This window comes from Patiria miniata, unplaced genomic scaffold, assembly GCF_015706575.1.
Source record: "Patiria miniata isolate m_02_andy unplaced genomic scaffold, ASM1570657v1 HiC_scaffold_4, whole genome shotgun sequence".
NCBI classification, from domain to species: Eukaryota; Metazoa; Echinodermata; class Asteroidea; order Valvatida; family Asterinidae; genus Patiria; species Patiria miniata.
In genome coordinates this window covers 3,414,081-3,436,717 of record NW_024037071.1, presented here as the reverse complement: position 1 = coordinate 3,436,717, position 22,637 = coordinate 3,414,081, and the positions used below count along the sequence as shown (strand labels likewise).

Below are 22,637 nucleotides of genomic sequence, written 5' to 3'. Positions count from 1 at the left end.
AAAGTATGCGTGGTAGCATTAAACTGTCGCACAGGCCCCCCGATCCCCAAACCTATTGATTCCATGATGGGCTTAACTTCTTACGCTGGCAATTCGATCGGCCATCTATTAAGGCTTTTGTCAGGCCGGAGAATGGCCGGACTGACTCCTGCAGATAACGGTAAATGCGATCGATAAATGCGCCCGTCCCAGATAAACGGTGGTGCCCTTGCGGGACTGGCCGGTATACGCATAGGAGATTTTGCCTCATAGGTCCACGTTGGGGGTAAAACTACGACGTGATCGAACGCTGAAGCAATTTGTAGTTCGGTTGACCAATCGGGTTGGTACACCTAAAAATAGACTGATTCTGTGGCAACTATTGAAACTCTACAATATAATCACATGCGATCAGTCTGATGACAGACAACGGAGCTCTACCAAAAATAGTAGTCTGTGAGGACTTCGCTACGGAAAGGAGACCATCACTTGATGTCATCTTACGGTTGGCTGCTTTCATTGCGGGCTTTGTGTATTAAGCACGATTTGTTGAGCTTTCGCCAGAGAGGGTTGTTGTTCCGTCCCTCCTCTGTGGTCGTTTTATTTATACGCGAGACACTAACAAGCATCCATCGAGTAAGTGGCGACAATGTTGTCGAGTAGCACTCCAGATCTCCGAGAGGGCTCAACGTCCTCTGTGTCGGTCACATCATTGATGGGTCGTTCTGTCCTCATCACCCCGGGCACCGACAAGCCATCGCACGCCGGGACTGTTAAGGACGTGGTTCCCCGCCCAGGAAGCGCCCCGGCAACCAAGTTTAGCGACTGCGACTCGGCGTTTGAGGAGGGCGTTGATATGGTCGACCCCACTGGTGATTTCGGGGACATATTCAGCGTCCTGTCCATCGATGACGACCCGAAGCATTCAGAGGCCGACCAAATGACGACTCGTGACACGGATGACAAACCAAAGAATTCTGAATCAATGATTGGCGATCAGAACTCGGGAGCAGAAGACCGAAATCAGTCCCAGATATTTCCCAGCAACCTGGGTGTCTTCAGGTCCATCATACCGGCTATTGTCGAAGTGAGCGGGGAGGAGTCGGACAGTTATCAAAGTAAACCGAAAGCAAATCCTCCTCATCGTACCGTCGTAGACTCATCTCAGTCTGAATCCCAAGCGCGGAAGTTGTCTCGTGACAAGACGAGTCTGGATTTCAAACCACGTCAAGTAAAATATCTCCAGACACCACAGGTTTGTGTCTCGACGAGCGACGACACCTCTTCGGACTCGAACGATGAGGTGTCCCAACTCACCCTGCCGGCGATGCGCCGAAACGGCGGCGCCTTCAGGCGCAGGCACTCCCTAGCCGCCACCACTCCGGACCAGATCACGAGAATGCTGCTCTCACACCGCCGTGGATCCTCCTCGGGCCTGCCCATCCCCTGCGCTAACTGCTTTCAGAAGATGAACTGCGAATCATCTTCCCGTTGCAGAAAACACGTGGACAAACTGAAGTCTATAGAGGGTGAAAAGTACAGCCGTCCCCAAAATCGTTCATTCTCCACGACAGCAAGACCGAATAACCAACATTTGTTTCCACACCAGGCAGTACAGCCTCACCACGGACCCTCGGGCAGAAGAGCCTCTTTCTCCAGGCCCAGATCTCCCATCCGGGTGGTCACACCTCAAGATGCTCCCCCGAGTTCCTCGATGCACCTCCGTCCAGTGTCTCCGGAGCCCCTCAGCACCACAGCCAGCGACAACCCTCAGGATATCACCGCTCCGCGCGCGGTATCTCCTCGTGCCGTGTACCCCTCGTCATCCGGACATCTGTCACCGAGATCGCTGTCTCCCAGGCCACTGTCACCCAGACCTCGGTCCCCGGGGTTGATGCGGCAGAGATCACTATCACCAAGAGATGAAATCGAAATGATCTTGTCCTGTACGCCACCCACGACTCCACCACGATCGCGATCGCCATCCATATCGCCAAGGCCCTTCTCGTCGTCATCATCATCGTCCGTGTCTCTAACCGTATCATCTCAAGAGCGGTCAAGATCTCCTGCTTTGAATATGATGTCCATCGGTCATCAGAGCTCCACCACAGTACCGCCCCATCAGCGCGCGCGTTCCCGATCTCCAAGACCCAAAGACAGACACGGAGGGAGATTATCTAGGAGACCTTCTTTATCAACCGGTGATACAGGTGAGCCCGAGAGTGCAAGAACTGAATCCCCAAACACATCATCATCCCTTCGACCTAACCTCGGTGTTCCAGGTAAGCCGTCTCGAACCCGATCTCGCTCACCGGTGCCACGCTCCTTGAAACCCGGCCCGAGTCACTCTCGGCCCAGCTCCCCGCAACCCAACCGGGCCCGCTCGCCCAGACCAACCGATCATGACCGCCGATCATCCCGTCGCGGGTCCCCACTGGCCGACATCGCCGCCAAGACAGCTGAATTCTCGTCCCTGGGCGGGGGCGGCCTGTCCCGCCGGCCCTCCCGCGCCCCTAGCCCTCGAGTTCCAGACGATTCTGACGACGGTATTACCGACCCTGAGAGGATCGTGATGGACCGGCGCAGGAGACGGGGCTCACGCGCTAAAATCCTCCCCATGAGTGACCACCAGAAGCTTGTCTTCTCCGCCAGGCAGTCTCGCAGAAAATCCATCTGTATCTCACATCCTACCCAGGATGGGTCCTCCGCGCCAGGACCAGCAGAGAGGGCCGACATCCTCGCCAAATTGTCCAAGAGGGGTCGTCGGCGATCATCATGGGCTGCGACAGGTGAACCACTCATCCCAATGACTCCAGTCTCTGCCCTAACACTCTTGCGGGAAGGTAGCAGTAACGGTAAGTCATAATTTTCATTCACCCTTTATTTCCTAATATAAACACTTGAACCATTAATGTAATTAAATAATTGGTTGGGTGTCAGACAAAAAAAAATATGTGCGCGTAGCGACAGACAGAGGTAATAGAAGTATCTGACCGTGCACAAATTAGCATAATGTGGACTCATTTCATACCTAATTTAAAAAAATTGAGACGATTTTGTACATTTTGTACTGATTTCCAAAACGTGTAACGTGGTGTGCATGTGACCAATGATAAATATGATAAATATTAACACAAACCTCAACCATACCCGTACGCTGAACTCCCAACATTACATATTGAACTTGTAAAACTTCATCCTCACAAAAGAACTTCTCAAAAGTAAGAATTAAAATTCGACAAGTGCTAATGCGGAGAGCTGAGAAAACAATCAAACAGAAGCATTTTATAAGCAAGACATGCTGAATTTTTTTTTTCGTCCAAGGCAAAAATTAAAACAATACAAAAAAACCACCAAAATCCACCTCCGGTCCCCCTAAAAAAAATCACTTGCAATACCAGCTGCGAAATTGTAAGCAAAGATCCTGCATCAATTACATGTATAAACTTACAAGTATATACTGTACTTACTCATTAAACATACTAGAGTAACGAACAATTTGTGCTATATTCGGAACTTAGGAGGTTCTGACACGAAAAACAAGATCAGGAATATTTTTATTCATCCCGAAAAAAGTTTTACAAAATAATTCAATTGGCTATTTTCATAGAAATATAAAAGATATTCACTTTTGAATGAGACGTAGAACGAAAAACAAATCCACCGACTTTCAGTTATTGAATTATTTCTTCATAAAAAATCGAAATATTAGCTGCCAGACAATAATTTGGCTCTCGCGGGGCGGGTCGGCAGACGCCCAAAATCGGAATAAAGAAGTCTCTTCGTTAAAACAAACACACAAATATACATGGAGAAAAATGCATGTTTTGATGAGTACGGGGTTGCATCTGTATACTTTAAAAACATGTTCTCGGTTCGTTTAATTAAGGACGCTGCCACAGTTTTTTTTTACACAAGAAGTGACGGTTGTCGATGGGCTGCAATTTGAATCATAGAGCACGATCTTTGTAAATAGTTAACAGTAAAAGTAGCGACCTCCACCGCCCCGCAAATGCATCGCTATAGTGTAAACAAAATGAGGGTAAAATGCACTTTTAAGTGGATTGAGATTTATTGGTATCATCGGGAGTACCGGTACTTTGTAACTTTTCCCCCCAACACATCCTGAAACATTTTGCCAAAGTTGTGGACTCGTTACACCAATGATGTCGTTTCGAAAATCTTGTTTGCAGAGAACTGAATTACTACGTGATTATTCATGTAAACATGCCATAAGTAGCTAAACACCGCTTTCTATATAGTTCAAAAGAATTTGTAGGAATTACATGAAAGGTGAAATTGTGGGTCATTCTGTGAACTGATGCAAATAAATTATTTGGATATAAACAAGTTGTAAAATTTTACGGATTAAAACTGTTCTTCAGAGAAAAGACAAGTACCTTGTGGTTGGTGTGGCTACGCCAAACATTCGCACTTGGGCCTAAGTTTCTTGATAATAAGACTCGACAATTGGTGTGTGTTTTTAAGTACTACATGCATAATTGATAGGAATCTAACCTAAGATGTCTAAGCAAGTCGACTGCCAAAAATGACGGTGCTCACTGACCGGTCGATTTAAATCTTGAAATATTTGCAAAGGGTGTCCGAAATAAAATTTCAAAACTTACTCTATGGGAGAAACTTATGCGCCTGGAGTTCGTTTTGTTTTAATATGCTTAACTAAATTACACATTACCAATGTTCCAAACGTTAAAGATACTGATGAGAAAAAGCATCCTTACCAAAACATCAAACGATTGTCAGATGGCCACTACTCAGTTTTATAGGTTTTATAGTAATTATTATTTTTAGCGCAGGCTTCAGCCTGGAGAAGAAAATATACAATTATTGCACGTAATAATTATATAAATAATGGGTTGTAATAATTATAAACAGAGTCTCTGTTTGTTGTTACTATGCCAATTATTAGGCTAAGTATGAGCCCTATTTGAGAGACCAAACATCTTTTTCACTTAGCATTTCATAAACCCTCACACAGTGCAACATCACTGAGAAGAGTTTTCGTGAGTTACATTAATTGACAATGAAAGTACATTACTCATGCGTATATCACAGATGAACAATGATCTGCCTCGGATATTATGACGACAAATGCAAGGGGTCTAAAGTGGAACGGTGAAGATACAAACAGGTACGGAATGCCCTGAGGCGGGGAATAAACGCTGGCTGTTCACCCCATCTCAAAACAAAATAAGGTGGTCCGTAATTTGTCACCGCCAGCAGGCATATGATCGATAACGAACTTTTAAGCGGTCTGTCCCCTGACAATAGCTCAGGTGTTACCTTTGTCTTGTTTCGAACACCAAGACACTTTGTAAGTAACGGTGCTTTTGAGGGGAGTGCGAAACCTTTCAGATTTCAAAACTTAAGTCTTTTTGCGGCAAGGTAACACCTTAAACCGCGCGTGAAACTAATCAATAGATACTTTTTAGCAGACTCACTGTGCATCCGGCTTTTATTTGGAGTTTACATCCGTGTAATTGCACACTTAAGAGTGAAACTAGTTCCTTTTTTACATTTTATTGCAGTCTGTCTAAATGTCCATGGTGCTATAGTTCCGTCCCGGACCAATTTAATTGATTCTTGGAAACTTGGCCATTCGGGCCAACTTCTTTCTTTACTTGCTTTGCTCTGACTTTTTACAGCCTGTTTGATGTCTTTATTTTCTCGCCCACTTTTGTCAAAATTAATTGGGTCTTGATGAGAAAAGATGTAAATCTCCCTCAGTGAATCGTCTTGTGAGACCGTGAGTTCTGCTGAGGTCAAAAAAATAGTGTCTCGTAATCGTACGATTATGAAGTGGTGGCAGACGGCTCGTATGGGTGCAGGCCATGTTAAAAGGCCCGAAATTGCCTACCAGTCACGATTTGCGTGCCCACAAATTCTCCGGTATTAGAATATTTTGAGCGCCATAAACTTGATGGGGAGGGGACTCCAAAAATCGTAAAGATTCGAATTCTGCTCACAACACTCATTAATTAAATTCTTAATCAGATAGATTTTCAGGTTTTCATTCAATCGAAAGACATATAAGTTACAAGAAGATGAATCTTTTTGACGAGGAAAGAACATCCAGCAATTGCTGTTCTCTCAATCAATATTTAACCAGAAATCTCACATGACTGGGCTTTTTTCTCTGACGTCATTTCACTTGTGCGGCGCCTATATGTCCATATTTACCTAAAGTTAACAATGCCACTAATTGGCGCTTTATTTGCTATTTACTTTTGTGTGATTTATAGTACTTCGAGTGTCAGTGAGGGGTCCCAAATTTCCTTCTAATCTCATCATTAAGCGCGAACTACAAACCTATGGGTCGGCACACTCTAATCACCTTACAATCAAAATCCGACTGATTAACTGAACCATGAACACGATAGACATCATGCATAAGAGGATTCTGTATCATTATCCTGCTAGCTCAGACGTATGTGGATTTTCTTGCTCCACTGCGAATAGAAGATAATGAACACCAAATAGAAGGGATAAGCCGTAGATAGATAGAGGAATCCTTTTATATTTAAGGCTTTTGAATAATGCTTAAATGCAATCGGAAATTGACGGGTTACGCGCACGCCTCGGGTTGTTGTCTAGGAGACGTTGTAAGTCGCGAATTGAGTTAAGTTGCCTCTTGATGGTTACATGATCGGATCGGACTCAGGATTCAAGGCTTTTAGCGACTTAGGCTCAGAAGTTTGAAAGGTGTCTCAAAAACTTAAGATGCAAAAGTATCGTTGTTTTTCAAAAAGTCTACTACACTGAACTACTTGTAGTTGTATATCTTTTTTTTCACTCCACATTTGACTTAAATACGTCAAACGAAGAACGTACAATTAGTTATGTCTTTTAAGTCATGCGGGTGGAAAATTTGTATTAGACTTGGTAAAGGGGGATTGGCATCGCTACTACGTGTATATTGCTACAACAGTGAGTTTAAAATTGCTCTTCGACTTAATTTCTTGACCACTGTTTTCTCTGTGTTGTTTTAATGCCTTCAAGAAAAGAAAAATATCACAAGTTTACTCGGGTGGGATTCTAACCCACGACTTTCTGCTTACTACTAGCCGCAGATGTCTTACCACTCGACCACCAAGCTTGACACGGTCGAATCTCATATAGCATCAGTACCACAACCAATAACTCTGAATGTTTTTCTTTCATTTTCGAAACAGCTGAAGAGGAGACAGAACAGACCAAGGACCCGTACGGATTGACCCTACACTTCATCACGGACCCAGGCCGATCCCACCCACTCCGCAAGATACTTCGCCCGCTCATTGAGTCCATCGTGCCCAAGCACAAACTCTTCAACTTCGTGGAGCGCAGCGAGTCGGCCGCCCGCGACCAGCGGGAGACCGCCGGTGGGCCGGACCAGGACAAACCCGCCAGCGTGCCGACACTCGGCGTGGTGCTGCTCCTGCAAGAAGAGTTCGGCATGGAGAGGATCCTGGAAGCTCAGAAGTACCTGGGAACCGAGCCCTGGGAGTTGCACCACCGGGGGAAGGTGGGCAGCAACAACGTGCCCTACCCCACCAACAACCAAGACTTTTACGCTCATCCGAGCTGGCCGGATGCGGCGCTGTGGGCCGTGCGTCAGGTCCACTTCGGCAAGGACCGGCTCCGGTTTCAGCTCTTCGTCTCGAACGAGATGTGGGCGGACAGCATCAGCTTCTACAGCCTGCTGCTGTCCCGCTCCACGCACGTGGAGAAGGCGGACTTCTGCTACTTTCTGGTCTTCTGCAGCCAGACTTTGAACCTAGAGGTGCAGCTGGCCCTCAAGAAGCTTCCCCCGGGCTTCAAGCCGCAGTTTCTGGACTCCACCATCTTGCAGTTCAAAGTTGGGGACATGGGTCAGCTCGTCCCCCTCCTGCCGCGGGTGTGCATACCCATCAGTGATAAACGCTGGCAGACGGCCGATCCAGACGGCAACAAAGTCTTGCTCTTCAGAGACGGTGATTCCTGTGGCACGACTGTCACGCCGACCACACCCGACCCGCCGGACACGCCTGGCAACGGTAGGCTTGCTACGCTAACGGCGCCCTCTTGTGACACTGAGAGACAAAGCCACAACATTCAAGATCATGGGGGACATTTTGAAGATTGGATGCAAGAATCTAATTTAGTTTCAGCAGTATGACATTTGGCCGTTCATTAATGAGATCCCTTATTTCAGGCAAAAACCTTGAGATTCGGGTATAACCGAGCCTACCATAAAGACGAATCAGTAATGTGCCATGTGTGTAATTGTTCTTTATGCAGCGTCCGGCTATTTCTAGGCCCTACAAATATTTATTTTTACAACCGGTGGTTTCATTTCAATTTCGGAATGGATACCAAAGTTAATGCCACTGGTTGAACGGATTACCTGTAAAAAATATTTTGATATAAAATATTTTTTTCATAATAATGACTACGATCTGGAAATGGGCGGACACTGCACAATTTGAAATATAAAGTGATATGATATGATTTCAAGTTTATTACTGTTTGTACTATTTCACAAACTTGTACGCGGACGTGGATTTTTTTAAAATAATTAATAACAAAACGAGCAAACGTTTATAAAATTGATTAAATTAACGGACATACTTTTTCAGGGGCGGGTCTAGCTTTCAGGAAGGGGGGGGGGGTGATCTTAAGGGGGTGTAAGTTTAAGGCGTGCCGCGCATGCCCTGCTAGGGGGTCCATGGCTATTTTGAAATCTGTGATGACTTCTCCTGCATTCTAAGGCAATTCAAAAATAAATTTAGGAACTAACAGCGTTCCATTTAATATTTTGGCCCCATTTTACTAGTTTCATAACAATTTTGTCAGCGGCTGAGAGGGGGGGGGGGGCAACCACCAACCCCTTTAGATCCGCACCTGGAGTCCGTTATCATCGATATGTCAGAGGGGTTCCCCACATGAGTATTATCCTTTCATAAAGTTTAGTTACCGAAAATTCCACGAGTGATCAACATTGAGTGAAAACATAATTCTGAGGCGTTTCTTTCTGTTTGTTTTCTAATTTTATTTATCTGAGCGCATCAGTCGTTTTGTGAAGTAATTTTTACCCATTGAGCTAAATAGGCCTATAGCTGTCTTTACCGTTCGATATTTTTACATAATTAAGCCGATGTACAGAATATTATTAATGTTGATTAAATCAAACTGTGGCATTTGTTTTGTACATAGAGCAACATTAAATTAATAATAGAAATCTGCGGAATTCCAATGTGTTGTTTACTGTCATAATAATTATATACCTTATGTAAAGCTGCGTCTGTGCTATTTTTGAGTTACATCCCGAAAAGGGGTGGTCGTTTATAAAAGTTTTTTTTAGTAATTAACATACATGTCTTTCACTCTTAATTTGGAATTATTTGCGACCTGATGAATATGCCTGATCCAGGCCGATCCATGTGTTAGAGGCGCAACTCAAAATAAAAGCCCATATTGACAGGGAAAATCGTTCATTTCCTTCAAAATGAAAAATACGGATTGACGATTTGTTGGGAGAGAAAAAAAGTCGACTTCTTTTGAAGAGCACGGGGAGATCAACTTTAAGAGTTGCTTTGTGTATTATTATTTTGGCGCTATTTGAATGCTTAGGCCTATGCCCTACATCACTACTGAAAAAGGGACATTTTGAGTGCCAAACGTGCTTTCTTTTAGCCACATCCCTTCAGATCCTCTTTTGGTGGATTTAGCTTCCCCGTCCGAGTCATTTACTGAAGATAAGAACCTCGGGCTACCTTACAATTATTGCAAAAACATTCTCAGCGCCAGCTGTCATTATCAAATGATTTAGGGAGCGCGGGCGGCCGTAGCACGTAGGAAGAAAAAAAATGTTTTAATTAATGAAGCACTTAATGCATAACGTGATGCCTTTTAAGGCTATGCGGGGGGGGGGGGGGGGGGGGGGGGGGGGGAGGGAGCACGCTCCAAGGTACGTGTCCGTAAAATGCCAGAGCGCCCTCATGTGTCAGTTACCTCTCACCTGAACGTCTTGTAACATTGGACCAACGGTTTTGTTTCAGGGCACCAGTCTAATCAATTCTATAGCAAAACAAACTGGAGAATCTTGTAAAGTCATGCATTTTCTTGTTGTTATCCTCCACTAATTTTGAGTGATTGCACGAGAATGTCTCGCAAACGGGACCCACTGGAATTGTTCAACGCAAAAGACGGCCAAAATACGCAGCTGGTTCTCGATAAATGTCTGGTGAAGGCTTGCAACGAGGGCGACATTGACACCGTCATTGATTTGCTGCAGAAGGTAAACATCACATTCAATTTCAACACGCCATCACTGCATGAAGAATTGTACCGAGAGACGAGCCCACGCCCCTCTTCCCCCCCCCCCTCATTTTGACTCCCTCTGAAACAAATTTGGAAGTTATAACCTTATTTTAGTCGTTTTACTGTGGTGGATTTTCTACTGTTTGAGCTACAGATTTATTACTTCTAATTCTAGAAGTACAGATTTATGACTGAGTGAGTTATGAAATGAGGTTTTTTGGTTTTTTTGGGTTTTTTTTGGCAATGTTGTTTGACAAATCCGTGAACTGTCCCCCATTTGTTTTTTGCTGGGCAGGTCTAGGCCTAGGGGAGTGGTTAGGGGGATCGTGTAGTAATGGGCCCAGTTCCCGCCCTAGAGAGAAAAATAGGCCTATCCACTCGTGCCCATTCGACATTTAAAAAAAAATAAAAAATTTCATTCCAAAAAATAAGAATTATACAACTTACTTTAATTTTTTTTAATTTACTCTTTTAGTCTTAGTCTTACGTTTAATTGCAGAGTATTACATTATCGTTTTTTTGATTGTTGGCTCTGGTGGATTTTTTTTAAGTCCAAAATTGTACGGTCTGATGCCCATTTCGTGAATATGAAGTCACAGTGACAATGTTGATGCCAAACCAGACTAAATATTTGTCACGGTAAAAAAATGTAAGCCGCAAAAAGACAGTAACTATGCATGTTCAGTGTGGTATCATATTAATATCGTTTACCAGAAGATGGCCGGCTCTGGCCAAATATCCACTGCCAAAGAGTTATCCGAAAATGAAACATTGAAATTCTTTTTACAGGGAGCATCAGTAGAGGCTGAAGCGTTCACTGAGCATGAGGCTCTGTCTGGTGAGAACTACACCACGCCACTCATGGGGGCAGCTCAAGCCAGCAAGCATCAGCATAAGATAGCTGGCATACTGCTGGAAAACGGAGGTGAGACAAATAAACCCATGGATGTGTTTTCGAAACAGATCTTGGTTCTTGGTTGGTTCTTCTTCTAAATACTCCGTGTGGGAGTTTTAACAGGAGGCCAGAAACACCAGGGCAAACCCCTTCTCTTAGCAATAAGTGTCACTGGGTTCTTTTACGTGTATTGCATTACACAACACACAGGACCTACGGCTCTACGTCCCATCCGAAGGATGGAGCAATAATGGTTAAGTGCCTTGCTTAAGGGCACAAGTGTCCACCCGGCTGGCCCAACGCCGCTGTTGCCTCTAAAATACCAGAGCCCGGTGCTCTTAACCACTAGGCCATGACACTCCTCACCAGTTCATAAGAGGTGTTTGACGTAGGGTTTGCCTTCCTGGTATGCCGAGATCTCCATTTGTTGAATTTCCTTTCTTGCTTAAATCCTCTGCATTAATCCTCTGCATTTAATCCTCTGGTTAAAATGAGTTACCAGACTTTTCTATGTCATTTTTCTTGCAGCTGACGTGAACATTGGCGATCGTTACAAAGTGACTCCGCTCCATGTTGCCTGCGTGAACGGCTACAGGGATTGCGTCAGGCTGTTTATTGACTCTGGAGCTAACGTCAACGCTGGCACCTTGGACTACAACAGACCAGGGGTCTACCGAAGTAAGGACAAATATGGATTTCAAGAAAAAAATGCTAAATGCTGCCTTGATCATAATTTCCATTCCTGGACATATATGTGTTTGAGAAAGATAACAAATTCAATGTGTTGTCTACAAGAAATTGTCAATTTTATGAAGAAAATTAGTAAAGTGTTTCAATTAATGTGCTTACTGCTGAAAGGTCCTAAGGGAATTCAAGTAATTCTGTCACACATTCTTTTCAAATCAATTGACTGACTGAATTCTAACTCAATGTAACATAACTTTGAAACTGTTCTGTAAAAATAATCTGTTTGGCTCTTTACAGTCCATTGATATTGGCCATTGAGTGTAAATTTATTACAAATCTTGAATGGGGGATCAAGGTTGCAATCAAATAATCATCACAAGTCAATCTTATGACAGTCACAAGCCAATCATAAGTCAATCACAAGCCAATAACAAGTAAATCACAAGTCAATCACAATGCAATCACAAGGAAATCACAAGGAAATGGCAAGTCAGTCACAATGCAATCACAAGGAAATGGCAAGTCAGTCACAAGATAATCACAAGTAAATCACAAGTCAATCAAAAGTCAATCAAAAGTCAATCACATACCAATCACAAGCCAATTGCAAGTCAATCACAGGTCAATCACAAGTCAATCACGAGTCAATCACAAGCCAATCACAAGCCAATCACAAGTCAATCACAAGTCAATCACAAGTTACTCAGTCTCAGTGACGAGCTACTCGTATCAAATCAACCATGATTCCTTTGTCATTGTTAATGCCCTGTTTACTCGTGACCTGACTAGTGACTTGGCTTGTGACGTACTTATGATTGACTTGTGATTGGTTTGTGATTAATACAACCCTTCCATTGTTCAATTCACAGAGCCCTACCGAGGGCAAAGCACTCCCCTCCACCTAGCAGCGAGGGACAGTCAAGTGGCATGCGTCGAGGAGCTCCTCTCCCACGGACAGGCCGACTACAACAAACGAGACGCGTACGGCTGCACTTGCCTGAACTGGGCCGCCCAGAGCGCTAGTGAGGAATGTGTCATGACGATACTCCGACTGACTGAAGGATCACGGATCTTCTCAACCTCAGTAGCTGGCACGGGTACGTTGACCCTAACTCTGTCTCATCCAATATATTTCACAAGCTTGATAAATTTGTCAAGATTGAGTAAGGTACAGCCGACCAACTGTATCTTTTACATGTTGAGTTTAGACCAAAAAAGTCAGTGTATTAGTCGTACAAAATTACAAAATCCAAAATTACGTCAAACTATTTGGGAAATGATGGTTCACATATCACCTCTCTCCCCGGTCCCCTGAAATCATGTTCAGTCATAAACTATAGGCTCCTTGCACAAGTACCCCCTCTATGGTTAGAAAGGGAGAGTTGGGGGAGACCACTGGAAGAGACATTTGAACCCATCGCCGACAACACCCGGCACTCGCGCAAGGACACTATGACTTTGTGCGCAAGTCGTGCACGCTGTACGCGCGCAGACCAGCATGCTCGTGGGTGAGTCCAGTCCATGGGGTTCTTGAAAGTTGTGTAAAAAAAGCCCTCTCATGTTGGAACATGGAGCCCATAATTTAAAGCTGTTTTGGGTATGAGTCTTCCTCAATTAGCCAAAATCTACCAGTGGTACAAAATTGTACTTGTGATAAGATAAAGCAATGAAGACTGGTTTTTATGTCTTTTTTAGTCCAGAATCTGTCAAAAATACTGCAAAACCTGGCATTAATGTAGAATTTGAAATTCAAATAAATGGTGTCTCCAGGTGACTACCCGCTTCACGACTGTGTGCGCCGGAGCTTCGTTAAGTGCGTGCGAGAGCTGCTGCTACGCGGCGCTGATGTCAACCAGCAGAACGCCATCGGACTCAGCGCCCTACACTTTGCGGCCGTCCCTTCGCCGCACTCCTCACCAGAGATGATGGAGACCTTAGTGACGTATGCCAACGAGTTGGATGTGGATCAACCTGTGGGAGCGTGTGGCTCTGCACGATTACGGCATGGAATGTCAGGTGAGGGCAGCAGAGCAGTTTGGGAATGTCGACTCGATGATCAAATCCAATTCATAGTTTACTGATCGGTTGTAACAGAATATACAGTCGACTCCCGTTATAACGAGCTCGGTCATAACGATAACCCGGATGTAACGAGCACATTCTCCCAGTCCCAATCAATTTGTGTACATTACTATGGGGAAATATTTGGTTATTACGTGCACAGACATAACGAGACTTCGGCTATTACGACGATTTTGGCTGACCCAATGCGAGGAAAAGCATTGTTCTCAACCCATTTACAACGACATCTTTTCAAAACTACGGGCATTGCAGCTTGTCAACGACAGAACTTTTGTCCTGAAACGGGTATCATGCTCCCGTCTTCCAATTCAAGCAACACACTTAAGCTTCACCCATCAATGTACCTTTGTAAAGACTTCAACCCAACGTTATTTCATCTCGCCGATCTTTATAAATAAATTCAATGGGACTGTGATAATCGGCGCAGTGGACCGCTGGTCTAGTCGCTAATCCCCCGCTGCGGTTTCCCTTAGCGTGACCAGGTTTGAAGTTTGCTTACGACTGCGGTACCATGTTTCTATATTATTACTAACTAACAATAGGGGGCGCTCAGGAGTTAAGTGTTAACATTGTAAGGAATAGCCTTTAGTACTACCGCCCGAACATCGGGTGCGTAATTGCTCCCTATTGTTGGCTTGTGGCTATAAAAAAAAATACAAAGTAAAGAACACAGCATCCCAAAACAAACGGCTCTTTTCAGAGCCACCACAACTTCCAAAAAGAGATAATTCAGTCTGTCTTAGAAAAATAAAGTTTAAAGTGGTTCACACCCCCAAAAAAGAATCCGAAGAATAAAAAAATAAAAATCTTAAACAAATTAAGAACCCCTCCGGCCCCGCCGAAAAAACAATCCCAATAAAAACAGGTTTCCAAGATCTTCAAATGCCCCACCACATACACATTGTACAAATTTTAATCCAAAATTATTACTTTTGTTTATTTATTATTATTATCTTAAAAGAATCCCTCCCGACAAACAATAATCACCAATTGCTGCGAAATTACACATGGAGACACTTAAACCCGGAAGTAATATTAGCGCCCTCTATTGCCCGATTCCAGCAAATGCAAAACGAAAGCAAAATGTCACTTGGCACGAATGTGCGCTATAGTTAACCGAAATAATTACAATTTCAAAGAATCCCTTCAGAAACAATAATACCCAACTGTTCCAAAAAGTCAACAACCAAAAGGCATCTAAGGATCAGGAGTCATTAAAACCCGGAAGTAATGCATGTATTGGCGCCCTCTCTTGCCCGATTCCAGCAAATGCAAAATGAAAGCAAAATGTCACTCGGCACGATTTGTGCGAGTGACCTACTTGCCTGATTCTTCTCAGCGATGATGCCTTTTCCTCCGGATTCAGGTCCTCAAATATTGAACAATGTTCCCTTAAAGGTATTTTATTTATTTCATTTATTCATCACCATCAGTTAAATAGTTAATATACATTATTAACAGACGTACATACCAACAAATGACCATCTTTTCATGTCTTCGGACGTGCGTTACACGATTAAAACACGCACGCACATGTACCGTACCTTGTGCACAACGAATGGGGAAAACTGCGCTCCGGTTTTAGCGAGGTTCCGGCTATAACGACAGTATTGTGAAAGTCCATCGGACCTCGTTATAACGAGAGCCGACTGTATTTGTAACATTACATTTGAGCAGTTCATTCATGTGAAAGTAAATATTACTAGTCATGTAATTATAAGTTATCAGTTTTATTTTGAGTTATTATTTTCAAGTTATTGTACTTGTTTATTTATAACTGAGTTCAAATGAATTCTTATTCATAATTTTCATTTTTTTTATAGACTCTGCTCTCTAAATTTTGAATGTTCCTCTTTCTTTTGGCAGAACAGGAACATGTGATTAAAACAGCCTTGACTTGAGATTGACTTGTGACAAACTGGTTATAATGTGTCCCCCCCCCCAGTTTTGAGATGCCATAGGTTTTTGTAGTGCCAATTTTGTGATACTGTTGGATTATGTTCCCGTTATGTTCCCAGGTATCAAACCCCTTCAGCTTGTAGCCTTCGATCCAGACGTGGACATCCACTTGCACGCGTTCCACACCGCCGAGTTCCGCCTCAGCCGCACCTTCAAACTCATGACCTCTGACCCCAGGCGACCTATGCGCCGACCCCAGTGCGCGGTCCACCTGATCCGGTACGGGGCCGATATCAATATCACCTACCAGGGACAGACGCTACTCCAACAGGAAGTGTATAATCAAGACGGCGCGGACGACTCGTTACTGACAGCCGTCGTACGAGCAGCTTGCATCCTCCCGGTCCCGGACAGACCACCCGGCATGTGTCCCGAAGACGTCAGCGAGAGAGCCAAGGAGAAACTCAAGTGGCTCAAGGAAGTCTTCAGTTCGCCGAGGAGTTTACAGCAGTGCTGCCGGGTCGCTGTCCGGAGGCTACTCGGTGTCAAGAGAATCAACAGGGTAGCAGAGCTGCCTTTACCATTGTCACTTCAAGATTACTTGTTGCTTAAAACCTGACCCCAAATGCCTGGTCGTTGCTTCTAGGACCCTTCCTGAAGCCTTTGAAATCCTCAACTGTCCAGAAAAACCAGTGTCGCATCCATTGTACTTTGAAATTTCAACTTTCAAGCCCCATGTAATGTACAAGTGGCCGAGCTGTAATACCTCCCACAATCCTACAAAATCCATCAAAATCCGGTGGAGTTTGATGGTTCTGGGATGATGAGGGTCAATGACTACCCCCTTCGGTGGAGACACTGTAATGTTTCATATTTTAAGCATCCTACAAAATTCTTCAAAATTGATGGAATTTGAAGGATCTGGGAGGATAAGGATCAGTGCCTTTCACCTGTTGGAGGTAAGGATTAAGCCCAGCAAGAAAGAACACAATGGTGCTTGGGCGTGCCATGTACGAACATTTCGGTTGTGATGCACCAACCACAACAGTGTCCTTCAGTGAGCCGCCATTTTCAAGAAAATAACTGCAAAACCAACGCCGTCTGTTGCACCACAAGACACTTCCGACTTCAAATGATGAATATTCAATGAAAGTGGACAGGGACAGTACTTCTGTAAACGCAAATAGTTTATTTTATGCAGTTGTACAAACGAAACTCCAAATGTACAAATTGTATTAATCACCACCACTTTGGTTTTATTTTTAAAAAAAAATCAAGCAGTTGTTTCTGCTTCTTGAGGTGCACAAGCTTGGTTTACAGTATAACTAAATTATCAGTACTAGAAATACTGCTTGATATGTATTGGTACAAATGTAGCAATTGTTTCTTTAAGTGAAATTAACTCCTGGTATAATATACGTATACATGGATTGTCTCAGAACACTGAAATAAAACAGTGAAAACTAGTACGTGTAAGTTGAAACTTTTTTTATTTGAAATCCAAATTTGTAGTTCCTGCTCGTGACTTTTGGTTGTGATTGAAATGACGTGACAGAACACGTGTTGATAAATCCCACCGCCAAAGCTGGGATGATTGTTGCTGGATAAATGTGAACAGATCAAGAACTTTGAGGAAGCAGAGAATATGAGATATTTTTCACACTTTTCCCATGCTGGGAGTCCGGTTGGCTTAGTGGATCTTTCCTTGCCTTCCTTACTTCCAGTCTATGTCCTGGGTTCATTCCTACCAAGGTTGACATGTGGATTGGGTTTTCAGTCCCTTGCACTGAATGCCGGGGTTTCCTTAAAATACTAACCTCTATAAAATCTGAACATTTTTTTTCATAGTCTTCAGGCCATTGATTTCTTCAGGTCTCAGGGAACTACATGTACAACATCATATTGACACTTGCAAGTAATCCTTCGAACCCAGGCCGACATGTCAGTTGGATTTTCGGTCTCCACCTGATGCCATGATTTTCCAAAGAATATTTATCTGAGATTTTCCTTTTCCACCACCTCTTGGTCCCAGCTTTTCTTAATTGTCTTCTTTCCACAGGCTGCCTTCTTCAGTCCTAGCTACAGTTCCACAGGTGCTTTTGAAGCATCGTTAGTTTCATTTCTAGAATTATCTTCAAGTAGCAGTAATAATTGGTCCGGCAGACATCAACTTTTGGCAAGAATCTCGGGGCGATCGGTCCAGAACTCCTCTCCAATGATGTCAGTGTGAAGCAACTCCACTTTCCGTCGTTTCCGGACAACCTCCCGTTCGATCTCCTCGTCCGTTTCTTTGCTCTTGCATCGATTCACTGTCACCTCATCCACCTGAAAAAAGAAATAAATTGGAAATTTGCCATCTGTTTGACGTCTAATCTTTATAGCTGAAATAAATGATGATGGCCCCAACACTTGATCCTCCACACTCTCAACAACATTTTTAATATTTCTTAATGGAGCATGTTCCATTTTACACTGAACAGATGTTATTTCAAGGAATGCCGAGCTAATCATCTCATAAGTAAAAGGAGAGCCTCATTATCGCTAAGGCAGTCGACCATCTGGTTCCCTGACCTGACAAATACTCAACGTCAGGATCGTTGACTTATGGAACCCGATTATCAACCGAAGGGTTCTCGGACTTTATTTCCTTTTGAAAAAAAAATTGTCCAAAGCCATGGATTACAAAGAAGAAAATATAATCTACTTCAATAAAAAGGAGGATTTGATTAAAAACATCAAATTAATTGAATCTTTTTAAAGAAAAAAAAAAGAACAAAATTTTGGTACAGCACATATTCGAGCCCGATACCTTAGGCATGGTAGTCGAGCATTTACCCAAAAATACCAAAACGATCTGGTTGGATTGGTCATTATAAATGTGTTTTTGCAATGCCTTAACAATAGCAGATGAAAATCGCATTTGATTAACCCCTTAAGGACGGGTTATAATGGGGACATTCCTCCACACATAGAGCAAGTGGCCCGCATGACTGCACAGCCTTTGTGTGGTAGCGGGACTGCACAAAAGCAGCAGCTGTGGAACTACCCACTAGCCCTGTGCCACGGCATACCACAGCTGGCAACTGCATTCCAATGAGGATTAGCGGCCGCGGCCATGACCGCTTCCCGTGCGCATGGGGTTAATATCCTGTTGATTAGCCAAAAAATTACACTAAAAGAGCAAGGTAAATAGGGTATTTCTGCACAAACAAGTGACGCGGGTGCAAAATCCACAATAAGCCGATGGACAACGTTTTGCATTGACCACGGTTCGAATCCCACCCAGCAAATTCAAAATATGCTGTTCAGGATTCTGTACCCTTTGTGAACATTTCTTTTTGATCTTGTGTCTACTGCTTCATCATACCAGGGATCAGATATTGTCAATTTTAAAAAAATGTCTGAAAAGTGGATAAAAGGTCCGAAAGATGCATTGCTTTTTGTACTGATAATGTCTTTCTCTCAGATTCAAAAGGTCTGATTTCACACAAAAGTCTGAAAAAAAAACACTTTGCGTGAATTGAAAAAAAAATCCAGGCCAACCCAACACTTACTGTTTTCCAAATCAGCACGCTTCCTTTGCGGAACCATTCAGGTTCATTGTTGTAGTTAATCCCAAAGTCCGAAAACAAAAGCTCATTCTTGTCTGATGAAAAAGTCCCCTGTCATTTGAAGGAAAAAAATGAAGAAAAAATGAAGAAAAAAATAAAAATTAAAAAGGGTCAGAGGAATGCAAAATACACTGCAACAAACAGGAAAAAGATGCTGAAATATCTTTGCAGTTTCAGAAGAAATGCGTGAAATATCTGAATTTGTGATATAACTAGGTGATATACAACTTCCAAAATATACAAAACCAAAGCTGTCAGAAGTCTGATAAAAATTAAAAATTCTGACCACATCGATGCAGTGATATTAGACTTACTCTAAGTCTCTCCTCAGCTTGCGTATTGGTCAGTCCGCCCTCTTGAACCAGTTTCCAGAAACAGGTGTTGTACAAGTTGTTGATATGGCCTGGAATAGAGTGACATAGGTGAGTTTGAGACTAGCAGCAAGTCTAAAAACATGAAATTGCACCCCAAAGTGTATATTCACTTAAACTTGTTTCAAGTCTGAACATTCTAGTGATCATTAGGCCATAGTATGAGCGAATGGGAGTGCAGTAATGACATCTGGGTAAAAGAAAAACAACAGACTGTTACAAAAACTAATTTCTGAGCTGCAGCTTTGAGGGAACTTGTACCAACCTTAAAATCACACATACTAAAATTTGTATCCTTGTGGAGACATTTCTTTGTTCTCGTGTACTAAAGTTTTCGAGTTGGAAAGTACAGTTTCAAAATGCACTTATTTTAACCAGAATTAATTTCCTTGGCTGAAATTCGGACTTAATACCCCTTTTCTAAAACTCTACCATTTGCGACGGATCAACATACCTTGGAAATTCCTAGTTTTTGAGTAAAATCCATATATCTATTTCGTTAAAACCTTGTGGAGACGTATTCATCTATAGAAATTGCCTGGTGGAGACGTATGCAATCTTTTGTTCCCTATTGTGTGCATGTCTCCAGAGGGCACAGTGTATCAGATCACATCTGTTTTTACTCCTAATTTTATGGCATTCTTACTGCGCCCACATTCGCTCATCAATGAGGCCTTTAAGCTATGATGAAACAAAATTACAGTCATGAGAAATCACATGTGCAGCACTCACAATCTGCCTGTCTCCAACTGAGGTAGTCTCGGAGGTTCTGGTTGCTAGGATACAACACAATGCGGCCATCGAAGGCTGGGGGATACAGCAGTTGTTGGTCTGGGAAATATTTACTCCAGTGGAACACAAAACAAGATGAGAAGAGGGAGACCATGTTGGTCATCAGCTTGCTGTATGGAAATCAAAAAGTAAAAAGTTACTTATGGAAAAACTTTCTGCCATATATTTGTTCCATTGAAATTAGGGGGTCTGCTCATAAGTCCGACGCCTCATAGGTCCGACGCCTCATAAGTCCGACAAAATCGCATCCCCTAACTAAATAAAGGCCCATAAGTCCGACGCCTCATAGGTCCAACGCCTCATAAGTCCGACGCCTCATAGCTCCGACGCCTCGTAGGTCCGACAAACTAAACGCCTCGTTTTTCTGACGTCGGACTTATGAAGCGTCGGACTTATGAGGCGTCGGACCTATGAGGCGGAATAAATAAATGTTATGCCTCATAAGTCAGACGTCTCATAAGTCCGAAATTTATGAGGCGTTGGACCTATGAGGCGTCGGACTTATGATACGGCCCTGAAATTAGATCCCAGAATATTGTTTTCTCGCAATATACAGAATTCACAGAGTTAAAACTTCATCAGGTTGGGTGTTAACCCCCAAATAGCACTTTTGTTGCTTCAAAAAAAAACAAATGCACAAATGAGAAATGATCTACTCAACCTTCAAATGACAAATAAGAAAAAGCACCAGAAAAAGAGTTAAAATGAGACTGGGATGAAGTCTTGACCTTGCTCTCCTGCTGAACTGTGTTGTTTCTCTGCGGAACACAAAGCTATACTCATCACTCTGCCCATAGGCAAGGACGACGTCCTTGAATTCCTCCATCACACATGCTGCACAGAAGTTCATCAGCCCCAGTCCCCTGGTGTCGTTCGGCTTGGTGAAATGATGGGCATCAGCAAATCTAGAAAACAAAAAGGATTCAAAGTTTAGCCACATTTTAAAAAATGGGGATGACATCAGTAATGTTGGAAAACTGAAAAGATCACGTTTTGCGGTTCCTGCTGCTACATCAGAATCGAACCGGCCAACCGACCCTGGCAAGTTTAGCGGTCCAGTAGTAAGACCTCTGCTCTAGTAAGCAGGAGATCGTGGGTTCGAGTCTCACCCAAGTAAGCTTGTGAATTTTTCTCGCAAGCCCTCGGACATCACTGAGTAAACAGTGTTTATAAAATACATTGGCGAAGGGCCCATATAAAATAAAGTTTATTTTTGATGCAATATTTTTTCTCCATTTCATTCTCAACTCTGCCCCTCCATTGAAAAACCTATCTGCTCCGTACACAAGTACCCTCTCGACAATGATAAGGAAGTTAGTTGGAGACCATTTTGGAGTGACATTCGAACGCTCTGTTGATGACGTCTGACGCTCACGCAAAGATGTTATGGCTTTGTGCACAGTCAGAATAAAATCAGTCGTGCGTACTTCGCGGTGTGTCCCGTCATGCATGGCCATCCACGGTGCTCTCGAATGTGGTAAATAAGCGCCCTCTCTTGTTCTCGCATGGATCTACTACTACGAGACAACTGAGTTTAATCATTAATCATGTTAATTGATCACTAGTGTGACAGTTGATCAATGTGACCATGTGACCATCTATCATTACCATCCATCATTTCTATGGTCCAAACAAAATTACTTGTGAAAACCTCTGCCATCGAGACGCATCACAATCCAACAATTCGGTAGCAGCTTGTCAACCTCCTCGAACTGACGGACGTACTCGAACTTGCTTTTGGCCATGACTCAACGTTCTCTTTCTGGGGCCCGATGAAACACACTTCACTGTTCCCTTTTCCACACAGTAGCCGAAGACCGAGTGGATCACAACCGCAGTGCTAAACCAACCACCACCATGCTTTACACACATGAAGTCTGCTTTCTGGACTTAACCATGCACTGCGGTGACGGCTAATTTTCATGGACCAAAGGGCCAGACTTAAATGCAGTTTGTTTACAACGGAGAGTTCATTCACCTTTCACCTACTTATTACAACGACCTTTGCATGCGCTTGCG

The 22,637-nt window shown here is 43.4% G+C and overlaps 3 protein-coding genes across 5 annotated transcripts; 2 read left to right on the top strand and 1 right to left on the bottom strand.

The window, feature by feature from the left end:
• Window positions 1-8,904, top strand: LOC119739862 (serine/arginine repetitive matrix protein 2-like). Its single transcript, XM_038214972.1, has 2 exons — window positions 1-2,834; window positions 7,173-8,904. The coding sequence occupies exons 1-2, from the start codon at window positions 629-631 to the stop codon at window positions 8,135-8,137; spliced, it is 3,171 nt and encodes a 1,056-aa protein (XP_038070900.1). The 5' UTR covers window positions 1-628; the 3' UTR covers window positions 8,138-8,904.
• A 1,112-nt stretch (window positions 8,905-10,016) lies between these two features.
• On the top strand, window positions 10,017-17,311 carry LOC119739705 (delta-latroinsectotoxin-Lt1a-like). The gene is made up of 6 exons (XM_038214731.1): window positions 10,017-10,258; window positions 11,071-11,206; window positions 11,705-11,854; window positions 12,733-12,960; window positions 13,634-13,879; window positions 15,964-17,311. Exons 1-6 carry the CDS (start codon window positions 10,124-10,126, stop codon window positions 16,461-16,463), a joined length of 1,395 nt encoding a protein of 464 aa, XP_038070659.1. The 5' UTR covers window positions 10,017-10,123; the 3' UTR covers window positions 16,464-17,311.
• LOC119739706 (probable tRNA(His) guanylyltransferase) lies at window positions 17,115-22,611 on the bottom strand. 3 transcript variants are annotated; one of them, XM_038214732.1, is made up of 6 exons: window positions 22,260-22,611; window positions 21,347-21,523; window positions 20,559-20,728; window positions 19,770-19,858; window positions 19,399-19,506; window positions 17,115-18,169 (listed from the first exon to the last, which is right to left on the bottom strand). In XM_038214732.1, the coding sequence occupies exons 1-6, from the start codon at window positions 22,361-22,363 to the stop codon at window positions 18,011-18,013; spliced, it is 807 nt and encodes a 268-aa protein (XP_038070660.1). In that variant the 5' UTR covers window positions 22,364-22,611; the 3' UTR covers window positions 17,115-18,010. The 3 variants fall into 3 exon arrangements, with proteins under 3 accessions (XP_038070660.1, XP_038070662.1, XP_038070661.1); XM_038214734.1 differs by lacking the exon at window positions 22,260-22,611 and adding an exon at window positions 22,227-22,244; XM_038214733.1 differs by lacking the exon at window positions 22,260-22,611 and adding an exon at window positions 22,046-22,151.
• Between the last annotated feature and the right edge of the window lie 26 nt (window positions 22,612-22,637).

Excerpts from the sequence above, each read along its gene's own strand:
- LOC119739862 (XM_038214972.1), top strand. The coding sequence starts at position 629 with ATGTTGTCGAGTAGCACTCCAGATCTCCGAGAGGGCTCAACGTCCTCT. Across the intron at positions 2,835-7,172 it reads GCGGGAAGGTAGCAGTAACG|CTGAAGAGGAGACAGAACAG; the intron begins GTAAGTCATAAT and ends TTTTCGAAACAG.
- LOC119739706 (XM_038214732.1), bottom strand. The coding sequence starts at position 22,363 with ATGGCCAAAAGCAAGTTCGAGTACGTCCGTCAGTTCGAGGAGGTTGAC. Across the intron at positions 19,859-20,558 it reads CAGTTGGAGACAGGCAGATT|GCCATATCAACAACTTGTAC; the intron begins GTGAGTGCTGCA and ends ACTCTATTCCAG. Across the intron at positions 19,507-19,769 it reads AAGCTGAGGAGAGACTTAGA|GGGACTTTTTCATCAGACAA; the intron begins GTAAGTCTAATA and ends TTCAAATGACAG.
- LOC119739705 (XM_038214731.1), top strand. The coding sequence starts at position 10,124 with ATGTCTCGCAAACGGGACCCACTGGAATTGTTCAACGCAAAAGACGGC. Across the intron at positions 10,259-11,070 it reads TCATTGATTTGCTGCAGAAG|GGAGCATCAGTAGAGGCTGA; the intron begins GTAAACATCACA and ends TTCTTTTTACAG. Across the intron at positions 11,855-12,732 it reads CAGACCAGGGGTCTACCGAA|AGCCCTACCGAGGGCAAAGC; the intron begins GTAAGGACAAAT and ends TTCAATTCACAG.